The sequence below is a fragment of the Pieris brassicae genome, chromosome 13 (genome assembly GCF_905147105.1).
Source record: "Pieris brassicae chromosome 13, ilPieBrab1.1, whole genome shotgun sequence".
In the NCBI taxonomy this organism is placed as follows: Eukaryota; Metazoa; Arthropoda; class Insecta; order Lepidoptera; family Pieridae; genus Pieris; species Pieris brassicae.
In genome coordinates, this window is record NC_059677.1 from 4232488 (window position 1) to 4250451 (window position 17964).

General features: G+C 35.8%; 2 protein-coding genes across 5 annotated transcripts in view; one reads left to right on the top strand and one right to left on the bottom strand.

Moving 5' to 3' along the window:
- Positions 1-17964, top strand: part of LOC123717610 (pseudouridine-5'-phosphate glycosidase) — a 165688-nt gene that overhangs the window by 68305 nt on the left and 79419 nt on the right. Inside the window, exon 8 of one of the 2 annotated variants that reach the window (XM_045673687.1) lies at positions 7977-8046. The exons of the other annotated variant lie outside the window; for it this stretch is intronic. Within the exon in view, the coding sequence (XP_045529643.1) occupies positions 7977-8030 (54 nt within the window). The 3' untranslated portion in view covers positions 8031-8046. Of the gene's footprint in view, positions 1-7976; positions 8047-17964 lie in introns of those variants that run through there. 2 annotated transcript variants of the gene reach the window in all.
- The window catches only part of LOC123717612 (CD63 antigen-like), a 70263-nt gene that overhangs the window by 15119 nt on the left and 37180 nt on the right, over positions 1-17964 (bottom strand). Inside the window, exons 1-2 of one of the 3 annotated variants that reach the window (XM_045673690.1) lie at positions 14604-14616; positions 6227-6265 (exon numbers count right to left, since the gene is read on the bottom strand). The gene's annotated coding sequence lies outside the window, so the exon portion shown is untranslated. Of the gene's footprint in view, positions 1-6226; positions 6266-13842; positions 14091-14603; positions 14617-17964 lie in introns of those variants that run through there. The other 2 variants (XM_045673689.1, XM_045673688.1) reach the window with 2 other exon arrangements.

Here is a 17964-nt window from a genome sequence, read left to right on the forward strand (position 1 = left end):
TATTCTATCAACCGTTTTGGGGCGCACTCTTCTCCTTCTTCCCCTTGGTCCTTTCCATACGGTTGTTTTTAAAGTCCACCTTTTATCTGTGTATCTTGCTATATGCCCCGCCCATTGCCACTACTGTTTTATATTGTAAGACATCTATAAATTTTGGTCTTTCGTCTTATTTTTTCGCTTTTAAAATTTATGTAATTTTCTTATTTTTAGTACGCTTCATTCCATTGCTTTCTAGCATCCTACTACTTTGGTTTTGTATTTTTGTTTAAATGAGTCATTAATTATTCAAAATTAATAATAAACTTTTGGTTCGACAAACTTGTCACGATAATGTGATAATTTAGCTTTGATAAGAACTGTCAAGCCCTATTTGAAATTTCATTACCAACTTCAACTGTTTTATATTTACGAGGTTAAGTCGAGGCCTCAATTTAAGACAATATTATCTTCGGTACCTTTACAAAACAAAACAACAATTTACATAACGTAACTCAGTCCGTTCAAACTGGTATACCTTCAAATTATAACACGAATTACCAGCAAATAGTAATATTTAATGAGAGCAGTGTTGGCCTAGTGGCTTCAGCGTCTCATCAATGAGGTCCTAGGTTCCATCCCCGGCTGTGCACCAATAGACTTTCTTTCTATGTGCGCATTTAATTGCAATACATGCATATCATGAAGTTGTTGTAGCGCCATTGATTTTTTTATATATTGAATGTAACTAAATAATGCTTAAAAAGAAATCTGAAAAACATTGGTATCGTTTGCACCAGTATGAGCTTTGTCATTCCTCTTTTATAATAAATATAATACGTTTTACGCTATTGTGTATAATTTCTACATATTGTATAAATATATAAAATAAATTAGTTTGTGTCAACAAATGTAACTTAACCTTACAATGACGGAGAATTCGTCTTAAAAGTTTTGTTTACTAAACATTTCATTTACCGTGAACCATTGTCGAGTCTTGTTAACTTTATTAACATAATTTTTATCCAAGTGGACTTTTACATGTGCTCTGTGAGAACAGAGTTGGAATAATGGCTTCAGCGTGCGACTCATCCCTGAGGTCGTAAGTTCGATCACTAATGGTCTTTTTATTTATTTTAGCATTTAACATTCGCTCGGCGTGTGTTCGCTGACGATACTTGCTTATTAAATTGACAAACGATCACGAAACAAATACAGACTGAGGTCCTGACCTAAAAAAGGTTGAAGCCCCACTGATTATTATTATTTATTCATTTATAAAACTGTAGTATGTACATCACTTTGTTCTGTTGTTAATAGTTTACGCGTACGCACACACGCACATTACATTATCGAAGTTTTTATTCGGATTCGTAACTATTTGTAAACATTCTACAGCCTCTTTATCAGGATCAATACAGGATTCGAATGGTGACAGAATTATTCAAGTCTGTCCAGTACTTTTGAGTCCGATTCAATGCTACAATCACATTTTGCCTCTTAATAATATTAGTGTAGAAAAAACAATGCCTATTAGTTCGATGGAGCGTTATATAAGAGGGCTTAAAAGTTCGTAAGCTGACACATAGATCGCGGTAGTATTCAATTAAAATGATTGTTTCTTAGCCCTAACCGTGAAAAGACGCGTGTATAAATTTGACAACAGTTTTCCTTGCCCGACAAAATCCCTTCCCGACTAAAATTTCCTTCCCGGCAAAAAAGGCTCGTAGGAGGCCTCAACATATACTAACGGATCCGGATGATCCAATTACCGTAGCTAACAATAAATTAAAAGCCAATAATAATAAAAATATCCAAAAACAGATTAGGCTAAAAAAACGCCTTCACCGGGGAAGGCGAGGACCTTTACATACTTCGCTCACTCCAGTGAGCTTCCGTCCTGCCCTTCAGGCGATTGACCGAACCCGATAGCCCAAGCCGAAGTTCGAGTCTCAAAGGAGACGCCATTGCGCTAGCCGCGTGATAAAACGTCATTTCAGGCCGTGCTACGCTCGCCAAAACAGCCTGAACTGAGCTTTAAGGGCTCTTAAGGTCAACAGCGAGATTCCTTACTTTAAAAAAATTACAACAGTCGTTTGTGTGAAGTATTTTGAGTCAAGGACACAGGACAGTACACGAAAAAAAATTATTTTTTAGTTTAATTAATTAGTACGCCTAACTGGCAACTGCCGTGCCCCATTTCGCACAGTATATAAAATCCTTTTAATGTTTCTGAATTATAGCATGTAACCACGTCAGTCACTCGTGATTAATGTACTATAAGTTATAACTGTTTATTTAAACATTGTGGTACCAGCAGCCCTCTTTCCGAACCAGTTCGACTTAGGATCCTATAAGAGTCGTCCAATAGAGTGCAGCAATACTTAAAGGGCTGACAACGCACTGGCGAGCCTTCTGGCAATGTGAGTGTCCATGGGCGGTATCACTTAACATCAGGTGTGACTCCTTCCCGTTTGCCCCTTGTAATATAAAAAAAATTGCGTCGTATAGATCCCGTTAATATACTATATATATATTGTTACTCATAAGAGAGTTAGACTACATCTAGTCTTAAATCGTTGGAAGTTGGAACCCCCACTTCTCCCTAAATTAGAGTTCATTTATAGTTGAGTATTCACGCTATGTATCATGCCCATCTCAAATCCATGTCATTTGAGTCACACGTAGCCCTAAGTCTCGACTGTGAATATATATTTCAATCCAAAACTCAATATAAAGTAAGTATGGCAAATATTAAGTATTTTCTTGGAATCGTTATTAAAAAATGCACTATGTTCGCATTTTTATTAACGTTTGCCTTTAACAAAGTAACTAACAATAAAAATACTATCAAACAATATATGAAATTTATATATATGAAAGATGTCTGGCAACGCTCCAAAGAGAAGCGAATCACTATTTTCATAACACGAGGAATTGTTGCAATATTATGTCGTAAAAGACATTTTTATCATTATTATATCTTGTTTAATTATGACTTGGCTGTGGTTTAAATGGAAAATAATTGTTGCTTTATCATTTGCTCTTTCAAAATATATCGCTAGTATATTTTGAAAGAGCAATATTCGATTTTTAAAATAATATGTGGTAAGTTAAGAGTAAATATTTGAAAATCGAATCATTCTTTGGTGTTGTGGTAGTAAGATCAGAATTGTTCTTTTTTTAAACTTCTAAACAGTTTTATTGAATTATCTAAATTTTAATATAATTTGAAAGTAGAAAATTTAAAAATCGTATCACGATTAATTAAAGATATGTTTTTTAAACATACAACAATCGTATTTATACAATGGTAAATGCGTGAAAAAAAATGGCATAAGTTTAAAAACAAACCTATTTTTTTCTCTTAAGACTGGAAAACCATTCCATTTTTAAATTGATGTGAAATTGAAATTAAATTATTTAGCGTGCATGCAAGCACATGCCGATTGTAGCAGTATTTGAAAATATGAATTCGTGTGGTGTATATGAATCTATAGATAGACGTACGAAACAGTCTATCAGAGTTGGCACACAGTTGATGATTGCTTCGTCCCACAGGAAATTAGTTCCAACTCGCTATAGAACGACGACAACAACGAACAGTACAGATAACTCTAATATTAGAAATCTCAAGGTCACACAGTCCAACTCTATATGGACTGCAGATTGCATTTCTTAAACTATTTATAGATAGCTGTTGAACTTTTCTCAACGTAATCTCGCCTGTAAAGCGATGATCCTAATCCTTGGGATTGATTTGCTCCAGTTCAAACAATGTATGACTCTTAATTTGGCTAAAAAGAGTGGTGTAGAAAAGTATATATCTCTACTCATCGGCAAAGAAGACAGGCTGTAGGCCGAGATAAAAAGCCGACGTAAAAAACTCGGTGCTCTGTTAAAATAGCAGATCATCATATAAAATGACTATGGCAAACAACACTTATTTTAAAACAAATATCGCAAATTAACTAGTTCTTTTTGCCTGCTCTACGCCTTTGACTTGCGAACTGGTAGTAAATGTAAATTTAGAATCAATTTAACATCTTTTCTCTTGACGTTCATAAGTGTAAAATTATTTTGAGTTTGAGTGTCAAAATGCCACTATAAAATTATTTTGAGTTTGAGTGTCAAAATGCCACTATTTTGTACTCTGTAAACAACGTTAGCACATACGTAATTGTCTTTTATCTTCTCGAATGAAGAACCACACGAGTTCATGACCTTAACTTATACCTTTTCCCTAGGACTTTATTAAAGACCAGTATATACTTTAATTTACTGAGACATCTATTTAGCTATATACCCGTTCGCATAGATTCTTCAGGTACATCCCGTGTGGGAGTTGTGTTAATGCAGCTTTTCTCAGAGCCCCGTTCTGCCAGTCAAATCAAGGCCATAAATCGAGAGGAACTTGCAATGAACTCTCCGTCACTCTCAAATCGGCAATGTTTGTAAACCTGCAACCATTATTGCTCCTCATCAATGACTTGCTAGTCACACAATGTTCGCCATACAAAGTATACCGCTCATTCCTGGCTAATTAAGACGGAAGCTTCGAGAAGCTCAAAAGTTTCTGCACTTCGCATCCTTCACGGAGCGACCTCAATACTGCAAGGTTTTCTGCTCAATGCCACAGCCATGCATTCCAGGACTACATCTTTGACTGGTTCAATTGTCCAAGGGCGAAGATGTTTAGTTAAGAGACAGTGGCCTGTAGTTATGTCTATTTTTGGGTTAATTCTGTTGAAGCTTAGAAGTTTGGTAATATTCAAATGCAATATATATTTCGTCTACAGTACCCGGTACGGGGAATATTGAGCGTGCAATCATAACATAAACCTCCGTGTTTTCCTTTGATGGAAACTTTGAAAATTACTGCCTTTTCAAGTAATAAAACTTAGTAGATTTAACTTTGTTAACAGTGTTTTAACTGATACTGGGACAAGGATCAAGTAATCTTTACTAATTAAAAGCTTTTTGCGCTAACCTCTGAATCATCTAATTATTAATAATCAATGGCGCTACCACCTTTTTAGGTCTGGGCCTCAGATTTCTGTATCTATTTCATGATTATTTGTTAATGGAATAGGCAAGTAGATGATCAGCTTTCTGTGCCTGACGCACGCCGTCACCTTTTTGTATCTAAGGCACGCAGGTTTCCTGTCAATGTTTTCCTTCACCGTTGGAGCCAATGTTAAATGCGCACATATAAAGAATTTTCACTGGTGCACAGTCAGGGATCGAACCTACGATCTCAGGTATAAGAGTCCTACGCTGCTGCCCCTAGGCTAACACACAACAGCATTGAAGTGTGTAATGCGTTTACAGATTTTGGTTAGAAAGCGCGTTGCGCAGGCGTCAGCCGCGCGCATCAAGATACTTACATGAGCAGCCATTTTGTTGTATATTCGAACGCGCTTTCGTAAGAGCGATAAGACAAGCGTTTTTAACGTACGTATAAGCTCGTCTTTGGAAGCGGATGTAGGCACGTAAAGGCGCGCCTTTTGGCACACACTCAACTCGTACGAGAAATGACACGCTTCTAAGCTCGTATAAGCAAATCGCAATGTTTCTTCAGAATGTCAGTTTACGCGCGTCCGGTTTCTTGAAGCGCGTATGCTGAAACGACCGTTTACGCGCAGCAAAATACACTAGTCTGAAACCCTAAAGAGTGGATGCACGTTGACGCGCGCGACAAACGCGACCAACTATTGGGGATATGTCCCGATTATAAAGTTTTAAGGAAACGTAACTAACGTATCTGGTATTGAGTCCATGGGCGGTATCACTAAACATCAGGTGAGCCTTCTGCCAGTTTGGTCCTTTTTTAATAAAAAAAACTCCCGAGAAACCTGATTACCTACTTGCCTAATAGACAAAATTGATGATCACGAAACAGATTCTGAGGGCCAGATTTAACAGGTCGGAGCGCCCTTGGTTAACAATATATCTATGGTATATAGTCTATATTATAAAAAATACTTTATTACTTTTTTATCACACTACCTAAGAATACCCGAAATCAAAATGTACGAATAGTTGTTTAGTAGTTTCCGATAAATTTGTGTACACATTTATGTCCTTTATAGCTTACAAATATACTATATTATGTGTTTTTTCCTTTCTTGATCGTTATTCCGGTTCTAATATAATTGATGTAAATGTGTAACATTTTTTGTATTTTAAGCATGATTTAGAACTTATACATGAAATATTCAAGTTGTTATCTACTAATCACTTAGCTTACTTAGGTGGCATCGCCTGGCTCCTACACTCTTGTAATTGCCTGCAATAGAAAAGATCTAGTCAGAAGATGAAAAGTAAAAGTGGACTTTACTCACGCAGTTTTTATTGATCATAACTATGAAGACAATGGGCTATTTGAGAGTATTCTGTATAAAACATGGCTATAAAAAGCGATATAGTGTACAATAATCTTTCATTTACCAAAAACCCATAATTAAATTATTTATTTTTAAACGTCAGTCACGTGACGAAATAACGGTCACAGATAAGACAAATCGACGTTGCTAGTAAATAATGCCTACACATGTCTAATAATTCCTAATACATTGTACAAGTAATATTGGCCGGCGGTGAAATTACCTACCGTCGACATTTTGGTGCGTACAATAAATAATTTTAGTCTATCAACTAATAAAATTCTATAAATGTATTTATTTTTATTCCTTGTTAATAACAATGGCAAAGTTTAATTATCAAACGGTTCTGATTGCTTATCTTAAAAGATATTATATTAATGGTACTAACCTAACATATCAGCTGTTCCTAAGTTTATGTCACATTTATTTAAGCCTATAACTGTATTTTCTTAGTATATATTGTTTTATTAAGACATTTCAATTAATTATTAAGTTACGCTGCATGACTTCAAATTATTCCCCTTATAATGGTTAATTTGTATATACTGGCAATACCTACCAATAGCGACAGCGACGTTCTTACCGGCCAAGGAAAGTGGGTGGCACTGTAAATTTTGTATGGGACTGTTTTTGTTCGAAATAGAACATATATAATAATGACAATTAACACGTAAAAATCTTGACGCTTGTCAACGCGTCAACTGCGTCATAGGTGCGACGCCATCTTGTCGAGAGTCAGGTTTTGGCGGGTTCTTGAAATTGTTAATTTTATATTGATTTATTAAATACTTGACAAAATTAAAAACCATTTGTATAGGTTCTATAGTCACTAATAAATCTAAAATAGTTTTTAAAATCTCTCAAATACGATTGTCTATTCTACCTGTTATTTCTATTTTCATTTCATTGCCCATAGCTAAAATTCAATCTATTTAATCGAGTTTAGAATATCACAGATACACAATCAAATACATTCGAGTGTGGAATGTTTACACTGAATATACAAATTATTTAAGCCACAGATTAAACTCTTTGATTGGAATTTATTACATATATAATCTAAAATAAATTATTAATTAGATAAAATATCAGACTAAGGCTCAGAGACTATGGGAATTAATTTATATTTTCTTATGTATGACATCGGATTTCGTGGGGTTTTTAATTGTAATTCCTTTAACAACCACTTTTACAATGTTGATATGTTATATTCTACTGCTTCAATTCGTTTTTTGTCTTTTGTGTATGTACTATAAATTACAGTTTATAATTTCTCTTTATACATAACAATAAAGACAGTATGTTGTATGCAAAAATGGACCTGTATTCTTAACCTATACAGTAATAATACAAATAATTAAAAATAAAACAAATTTAAAGAGTTTGGTCCCTGCGGCAGTGTGTGTATCTTTAACGCTGGCAGCATTTCCTAGCCGTATTGCTACTTGGTACTTAGTCGTTGAGGAAAGCACCAGCTCTGGGGTCTTCCCTACTATCTACCAGGCGCCAACGTAAACCTTTAATTAGCGCCTGTGCGCTTGAACGCCACGGCCCAAGTGTCTACCCCAAAGGGAACAAAATCGAAGTTGGGGGGAAGCGGTTTTTTATTTTCAGGTTGCTCTTCGGCCCCAAATTTTTGCTGGTCCGAAGAAGGTGAGACGGGGCTAACGTTACAGAAGTAGCATAACAAATCCCGTCCCATCTTCCAAATGATTACCAACATCCCATCCGGCCGCTGTTTATATTTTTGTGTCCATTATTGTATTTATTTTTATTTTAGTTCTGTCATATGAAAAAAGCTATTTAAAGACACTTCTATAATAATTAATTACTTATATTTTATATATATATTGTATTTGAGATGTGTTATTTTCTCTGATTATTAAATAAATAAAAATGCGGTGTATATAAAAATTAATTACTGATATGTATGTACAGTCCGAAGTACTGCACAATATTTGATTTATAATTATTGGTAAGATGAGGATTTCTTGTTTAATAGAATAATTCAATATTGTCGAATACGTGATTATCCATTTGAATAAAAAAATCAATGGCGCTTCAACCATTTTAGGTCTGGGCCTCAGATTTCTGTAACTATTTCATGATCAATATAATAGGTGATCAACCTCCTGTGTCTAACACACGCTGTAGATTTTTTGGGTCTAAGGCAAGCCGGATTCCTCACGATGTTTTCCTTCGTTCGTGCGAATGTTAAATGATAGAGGGAGATTGGTGCACAGCCGGCAATCGAACCTAGGACCCCAGGGATGAGACGCTGAAGCCACTAGGCCAACACTCTCATTAAATATATCTATTTGCTGGTTATTCATCTTATATTTGATGGTATACCAGTTTGGAAGGACTGAGTTACGTTATGTAAATTGTTGTTTTGCTTTGTAAGTGACAACACAACGTAGAAAGAAAATCCGAGGATCGAACCTACGATCTCAGGGAGGGCAGTGGATTATCCATTTATTCATAGGAAACTGACGCAAGGTTAAGTATCAGTTAAGTCAACGTGAAACTATTATAGGAACACTTGTGAGTTGTTTGAACCAGTCTAGCAAATAGGAAAAGCGATTCTAATCGTCAACGACCAGTCACTCTCCGTGCGGCTTGTCCCCTTGGCGTTGCATAGAAATATGGGATCTCTCTGCATCTTCTATCGCATTCACGATCAGAGGAGATTTTCCAACTAATACCTTCAGCTGAGTCTCATCATTGGACAAGACAGAATACAAAATATCATCTGTGTTACCTCTACGTCTGTCGTTTCATTTCACATTCAACTTAGGGTCCACCAAGAAAGGAGCGTACCATTTCTTAAACAGTCCGCGGTGGTGAGCCTTCTGGCAGTGCGAGTGTACATGGGCGGCAGCATCACTGAACATCAGATGAGCTTCCTGCCAGTTTGCCTCCTGAAATAAAAAAGCAAGGGTTCTTGCTGTCTCCGTAACTGACGCAAGTAAAACAATGGGGCATAATGTTGCTACTCTGGTTATATTGCGTTTCCTTCATCAATCCGTGTTGAAGGCTGGCGTAAAAGCAATTATCAAGTTAATTTATAGACATACACATTCATTTTAAGGCATGTGTTACTCGTATCTAGGGCAGGGCGAGCAAATAAATTCGCTTTTAAGACTCCATAATGTTTTACGCGGTTATAAAGTTGAACAATATTGAAATCGTGACACGCAACTGGTGTCTGTATATGGTATAAATAATAGAGTCATACCAGCCCATAGACACACATTTAGTGGGTGCGTTGCCGGTATTTGAGGGAGTAGAACACTCTAACTTAGTAGATTAGTAGAAAAAAAATTAAAGACATTAAAAATTTAACGCCGTCACGTCTAGTAAATATGTAATAATGTTTAATAACCGGAAACAGTAGGCGTTTAACAGGACGCGGTAAACGGATATTCAGTTTCGTTTTACGATTTTTAAACGACAATTTTTCATTTTACGAGATTTATTTTTCACTTACTGTGAAATCGACTTTTCAAATTACATTGAGTTCGACCTGGTTTCAACAAATCCTATATGTTATTGACATACTTTTTTATGTTTCGGGAGGCAAACGGACAAGAGGCTCACCTGATGTTAAGTGATACATGGAGCCCATTGCCAAAAGGTTCGTTGCCTTTTTAGCTGTACGCTCTTTTCTTCACGGACCGTAAGTCAAATTGATAAGGAACTACTTCAGCCGGCAGCTTCTACATAGTGGTGGTGCGCTGCAAAAGTGTTACAAACTCAGTTGTGGAAGGTGATACGGATGGTATTTTGTGATAATGAAACTCATTCACCTACGTCAAAATTACATTGGACTTTGACATAGAGGGGTGATAAATCGCGCTTACGATTCTGATAATGAATCCAATCGAGTAATTCGTATGGTATGGAACTTAAATTAAAGGAAATATATTAATAGTTTAACTTAAGCATAATATCTACTGCCACCCTTAAAGTCAGGGCTTTAGATTTCTGAATGTGTCGTGATCGATAAACTTAATAGGATTTACCCTTAATTAAACGAAATAATAAAGAAAGAAAATAATATATACATAATAACAGGATATTTCGGTAAAATAGATCGTGGGCAGCCAGTCTATTCCTTATGTCATTTTATCTGTACTTGACAATAATTTCTACATAATCTCTTTTTGCACAATAAGAATATTTTCAATCAGCAAACTTTGACAAGATATTGTTTGAGTTTTTTTTGTATTGAAATTACAATTTTGTTTTTAAGAAAATGGTTAAACATGAAAGGGCACCTGAAGGAGAAAAAGCGTTGGGCGAAGAAAGTTATTTTTTTGGGTTGCTTCTATATAGGTTTGCGATGTGTTTGATGTGGTGTGTCAGGCAATTAAAATAATAATTACCAAAGCCACATTGTGCACTAAAATATAAAGAAACTGAATTTTTAACATCCAACACGGCTGCCCACTCAGGGCTCCACTACGATGTATACAAAAAACTCTTACGCCATGGTTATAAAACTGTTTAATCACCTTCCTAGAAGTTATAGATCACTGCCGTGTAATTCTTCTGGGGAATGTGATTAAATTTTTAAAGGCAAAGTGCCTTTATAGTGTAAGCGAGTATTTGTACCATAGGTTTGAGACCAATTCTTATTATTCTTAAGACACTGTAAAATTTGATATGACATTTGCACGCCTCTTTATATTAGGTCCTTACATATGAAATTGGCGTTTTGTCGTACTGGCCACTTTGACCTCAAATACCTCCTCTTTGGTTAGGAATTTCAAATTCAAATTTGTACAGCTATTTACTCATGTATTTGTGCTTCGATGACCGTCATTCATTTGTTTTTTTCTGTTTGCATCACTCATTTTACAAAATGGAAAACTTAAAGTATCGCATTATTTACGAGTACGAGTTCCGTCGTGGCACTAGTGCTGCGGAAACGACTCGAAGGGTGAATTATGTGTATGGCGGTCATGTTGCAAAAGAAAACACAGTTCGTTTTTGGTTCCAACATTTTCGTTCTGGAAATTTCGACCTGCAGAACAAGCCCCGTGGACGGCCTGAGACCCAAGTTGATAATGAAGTATTGAAGGCTATTGTGGAAGCGGATCCATCGCAAACCACGTCCGAGTTAGCTGCAGGCTGCGGTGCCAGTGATAAAACTGTTTTAATTCACTTGAAGCAAATTGGGAAGATTAAAAAGCTTGAAAAGCTTAAAAACCTCACGAATTGACTGAAGCAAACCGGCAAACACGTGTCGACTGTTGCGTTACATTACTGAACCGGCACAATAATGTGAGAAAAATGTGACGCGTAACCGAAAAGTGTGTTAGCAATTTTTTTTCCAACCCCGATAAAGAAGTTTCATTTTAATAAGTTTGGTCCCTGTGGCAGTGTACCTTTATATGGCGTTTCCTAGAAGTATTGGGATACTTATCCATTGAGCGAGGAAAGCACCAGCTCTGGGGTCGCTACTTTCTACCAGACTTAAAACTTTAATTAGCTGTGCTGAACCACACGGCCCAAGAGTCTCTACTCCAAAGGAAACAATATGGATAAATAAATACATACATGTGAAGCACACAGCTGAAATAAATGTACTAAGAAACAAAGGCCAGTAACTTCTAAACTTATGTAGAAGCTTTTAAAACTTTAATCTTTTGTAAAACTACTCTTAAACTTGTTAAAGAAAGATGGGTATATACCCTCTCCTTAATCCTATTAAAATGGGGTATTAGAATTTTTTATTAGTTATTTGAAACAATAAGCTTCTGATGTAACGGCTTTTAAATGTTATTTATCTTTATATATATAATTCTACTGTACATGTATATGTCACTGAACTCCTGCTTAACGGCTGGACGGATTTTAAGACTTTTTACAAAGTGGCGCCCTGGATGGTTTAGATTCACAGATGGCGCTGCAGCCTCTAGGTTATTTATCTATACAGCAAATAGACAGTCTTCTATGCATGTGATCGTAATAAATCTCCTAAAAGGCTGGACAGATTTTGATGAATGTTGTGTTCAAGTGGCGTTGAAGGCCGTTCATGTAGGTATTATGTTAACTTTATACACATTGTCTATGTTTGAAAACAAACGTTTGCTTGTGGCGGCGTCCATGCGTCTCTTTCCCTAAAACATGGCGAGAGGGCCGATCGCTGGCCATGCGTGATACTCGTGAACGGGTGCTACTTGTGGTCACTAGTCGTACTTGAATTCGTGTATACGGTGATATTAGTCATTTCGTCTACGTATTTGCGTTGTTCCCACGAGTAAGTGCGTGCTCCTAGTTTACCACGTCTGCTGCTGATAGAGGACAAATATTTGTTTGTTATGTATTTTATTATTATTAATTTCTTAAGATATCATGTGGAACATGGTAATGGCTGCAGCTTCTTAAAAACGTTGTGTAAAAAAAAATTGCGAGTAAAAAGAGCCACTCTTTTTAATGGCCAATTTATTTTTTCCAGGAGAATTTATTGCCAGTTCTTTTCTCCTGCTCTACGCCCTTGGTTTGAGAACCGGCAGTAAATGTAAAATTAGAAGCATTTTATATATATTTCTGTTTTTGATGTTCATAAGTGTACTTTGTGTTACCTTTATTACTAAATGATTTTGAATTTGATTCCTACAAATAATGCAGTAAATCTGCTTACGTAATACTTCAACTTATATTATTAGATTTCTTTTGTATGTAAGACATGTCTGCTTCGATGTCCCATGATGCTAGTAATTAATATATTCTGTCTTGATAATTTCGTCTGTGACTGTTGATCGCAATATAACAAGTGTATAATATAATAATGACAATTAACACGTAAAAATGTTGACGTGCCAACTGCGTCATAGGTGCGACGCCATCTTGTCCAAGTTGCGTTTTGGCGGGTTTTTAAAATGATTATTTCTATATTAAACTTTTTAAATACTTAAGGAAATTGAAAATAACAATTTTGTATAGGTTTTATAGTCGTTAATGATTAATCTGAAATGATGCCTTTTAAATTAATTACCGTTTCAATTAAACCAATCATTACTTTTCTTCATGTAACAGAGAAAGTAACAAAAGTTAATAAATACAATTGACCTGATTTCTGGAAGGACTCCCAAGAAAAACTAGGCCAATCGATTTGTTAGGTGGTCAGTAAATCTTTATATCAATTGTAATTTTATTTATGTTAATTTATCACTAAACTTTTAGTATTTTTTTCTTACTAGGGTTGCCTAAAAATATCGCTTAATAGCGAGGCCGTTGCACTTCTGACAATTAATTCATCGTTTATTTTATCTGTAACGCAACGAAGTTTAAAAAAAACCCCTGAGTGTTTGTATCTACCTAAACGTCGAGCGATTTCGATATTTTTTTGTTGTTTTTTTATTTAAGACATTTTCCAGTCCGTTTATAAGTCTATTTATATATAAAGCAGTGGTACAACCTTTTTAGGTCTGGGCCTCAGTTTTCTGTATCTGTAGGTTACTCCGCTTACCTCTCGATGTTTTCCTTCACTATTCGAGGGAATGTTACGCAGACCGAAAGTCCATTGGTGCACAACCGGGGATCGTAAATACAACCTCAATAGGTCCCGTGAACCCGTAACCCCAACGCACCCGTGAGCTCTCTTGAATTGAGAGAGCCCACATCACCGTTTGCCCCGTGTTCTTTAAAAACACAAAAATATACGACCTCAGCCTAGGCCAGCACCGCTTTGTGTAAATCTATACGGAATATTTGGCCTATACAATTTTAAATATTGAATCGCAACAAGAATTCAATTTATCAATCCGATACGAAAACTTTACTAAACAAAGACAACAGAAAAATACTATTCGACACTGATTTATTAACTTCCATAAACAATGGAACTAACACGATAAAATCGTAATAAATCTTCAAACAGAAAATGTATTAAATTTTTGTGATGGCATGTCGCAAATGTATATATTTTTACTGATTACTTTTAGCAGTGTTGGCTTCGGCGTGCGACTCTCATACCTGAGAACGTATGTTCGATTCCCGGCTGTGCACCAATGGACTTTCTTTGTACGCAATTAACATTCGCTCGAACTGTGAAGGAAAACATCGTGAGGAAACCGGCTGACCTTAGACGAAAAAGTTGACATGTGTCAGGCACAGGAGTCTGATCAACTACTTGCCTATCAGATTGACAGAAATCTAAGAGGCAATAAATCACAGAAATCACCATTATAGAAGGCATGCACAAAAATAATTCTTAAGTGGCGCTGCAACCTTTTTAGGTCTGGGCCTCAGATTTTTTGTTTATGTTTCATTGTCAATCTTATAGGCAAGTAGATGTTCAGACTCCTGTGCCTGACACATGTTGACGTTTTTGGTCTAAGGTCAGCCAGAGGTTTCCTCACGATGTTTTCCTTCATTGTTCGAGTGAATGTTTAAGGCGAATATAGAAAGTAAATTGTAGCACAGCCGGATCGAAACTACGACCCCAGGGTTGAGAGTCGCACGCTGAAGCCACTAGGCCAACACTAGTCAATTATTTAAAAGTTTTATAATATTTTTTGTTGATATTTAGCCATGTATGTAAATGAATAAAATAATAAATTATATTTGATTTTGATTATTATGCTGACGTTAGCATTGCTAGTAGTAACTTAAACTTAGATTATTTTTCACACATGTTAAAATTAGGTCATTCAGATACTTAGGAAAATATGTTATAGAAAGTATATACACGTAGAGAAGAAATAGCGCTCACTTTTTGCATCAAAGTTGCATGCTAACTAAAATCATAATTTAACACTAGTAGCGCCATCTATGTGATAGATTTTGAACTTTTTAGCCCACCTTATCATAACACAGTAATGAATAAAAACATTAAATTCTGTGCATAATCTGGATTAAAAGCATGAAAAGTACTCTCGTTTTCGTGCCGCACGGTTAGAGCTTTCATGAAATGCACTTTCGCGCAAGTGCCTGTAAACTTTTCACGCATTTTAATTTAGTTTTATTCAAGCACTTGTTAAAATGTTATAGACGACTTGTAAACGAGCTCTGTATGGGCGTTTGGTACTCAATTGTTACATGTCTGGAGTTTTAACCGCTATATATCCTATTTAATAATGATCCAGTGGCGCTACAGCCCTAAATGGGTGTTGGCCTCGGATTGCATATACAGTGTAAACTCAATGTAACGTCCATCGATTTAACGAACATTTCTTAAAGCGTCGAAATCAATTGGATGTGGTCGGTTTAGCTTTTCTTCCATATAATGATACACACTATATAGCATTACACACTCAAAATAACGACAGCAATTGAGTAATAAAGTACTTTTTAAGTTGCTAAAATTAGTAAAAAATTGCGCAAATGTGTACGTTCTTTTGTCACTTTGCTATCCTAGCCCGCAATAAAGTCTGTCGGCATGCATACGTACTTTTGTTTACAAATTGGGATTGCTTGCACGTGTGGACTTTTGTTGATCATGACTAATAAGTAGGAGTCCTAGATTATCTCAGTCCTCTCAGTATCGTTATATAGAGTTAACACAGTACTTCGATCATTTTCATGATCATCAACTTATCATTATCAATTATAAAATAAATGAACACAGGTCCAGATCTAAAAAGTTGTCACTACTACTCTTTTCGAAGACACTATCCTTAAAGTCACAGCCTGCATTTGACTATTTGGCGGTGACATACCGAATGACGTTCGCGTTTCGTAGTCATTTGGAGGGAGAGAAGAAACTTAGTGTGCTCAGCATGGCAAGACGGTACTTCTCTCCAGGCTATCGCTTGCAACTGTATAAAGCGCAAATTCAGGCCGTGGATGTTCACCTCTGGGCGGGAGCTTCCCGTACCAGCTCCTTCCACTTGAACGTATTCAACGAACAGCGGTTCGAATCATTGACTACCCATCCTTTTCCGAGTGGCTTGGTCCCTTGAAGTTGCTGCATCTTCTACTATATTTACCAAGGAGAATATTCAGAGGAGTTGTTCGGATAAATAACTGCAGCTGAATTTTATAATCGGACGTTGAGGCAAAATACGAAATTCCACCCACATCAACTTGACTGCTGTTGCAGAACTGAGTGCTTTTTAAGGCAGCTTCAGCCGCGTGCCATCTCAATGTGGAACCATCCACCAACTGCCTACTGAAGTACTTTCGAACCAATTCGACTTAGGGTCCTTCAAGTAGACAGCGTACCAATTCTTAAAAGGCCAACGCTCTCTCGACAGTCTGGCATTGAGAGTGTCCATGGGCGGAGTTTAACTTGACATCAGATGAACATGATGGCGGTTTGCCCCCTCTTCTATAAACAAAACCAAATGATAAGTTTTAAATTATTTTCAAAAGAAAATATTATTATGAATGCTTGTAAGTTTATAATTGGCTTGTGTGAAACAACGCAAAACTTGTTAATTAAACTTCAACAAGGGCTTAACTTTAATGACGTATGAATAATAGTAATGCGCACAATTATCTCGACTCTTGATAATATTGTGTGCTATGCTGCTAGCTTGAAAGTTTCTTTGATATTCTATTTGACGTCTCTCGATTTTACGAGGGCTTTGCTTTGCTTTGAAGGCTTTGGTAGGTTTAGCTTGTCTTCCATACAATACACTCTACAGCATTACATTCACTCTCAACAACGACAAGAATTAAGTAATAAAGTACTTTTTAAGTTGCTAAAATAAGTAAAAACTGCGCAACTGTGTACGTTATTTTGTCGCTTTATTATCTAACTTGCAATGAACTCGACTATGCATACGAACATTCTAATAAGTTCGTTCTTTTGTTTACAAATTGGGATTGCTAGCACGTGTAGTCTGTTGTTAACCATGTTTTTTTTCTCTCCTCTCTCTTTCTATTTTTAATATAGTTTACAGTGTATATATATATATATGATTACTATAGTTTTCTTCACACTCATAAACTGTACTACAATATTCTCGTTTCCGATAACCTTCAATAGGTCGACTACACTTATAAAGTAGCACTTAGATTTAATAACCGTTAAATAAGCCAAATTAGTTTTTTTGTTAGGATCGCAACCTCACTACCCCTAATTTAATGTTTGTTATAAGCTTCAAACAAAGTGTTTCATTTAACATATATACGACAACTGTCACCGAACTAAACTCGTATTCTGATTACTCTTTGACTACACGTATATGAAGAAAATTAAGGTTGGAAACAGCCTTCGAGTTGACCTTCCCCGGTGATGTAAATTATCGTTAATCAAATTAGGTCTGTCCCCTTGATCTGCTATCGATTTATCCTACTCTGTTGTTTATATATATTACGTTGTTTTATAATAAAGTAAACATTAGTATTGTCTTTTGTTAAAATAGCTTTTACACATTAAGAAAAACACTTTTTTAACGGATTAAGGATGCGTATTATTATTAAAAACTTATAACTATTTACATAATTTTAAATTTAATTAATTAAAATAAGAAAACAATTAAAATTTAGAATTATGTAAATAATTATAAGTTTTTAATAATAAAACATAGCTTTAATCCGTTCAAAAAGTGTTTTTCTAAAGCAAATAATGTTAAATCGTCTTTGTTTCTCTGACTCTGTGATAGAAAGAGATATATAGAAATGATCTAATAGGCAAGTAGGT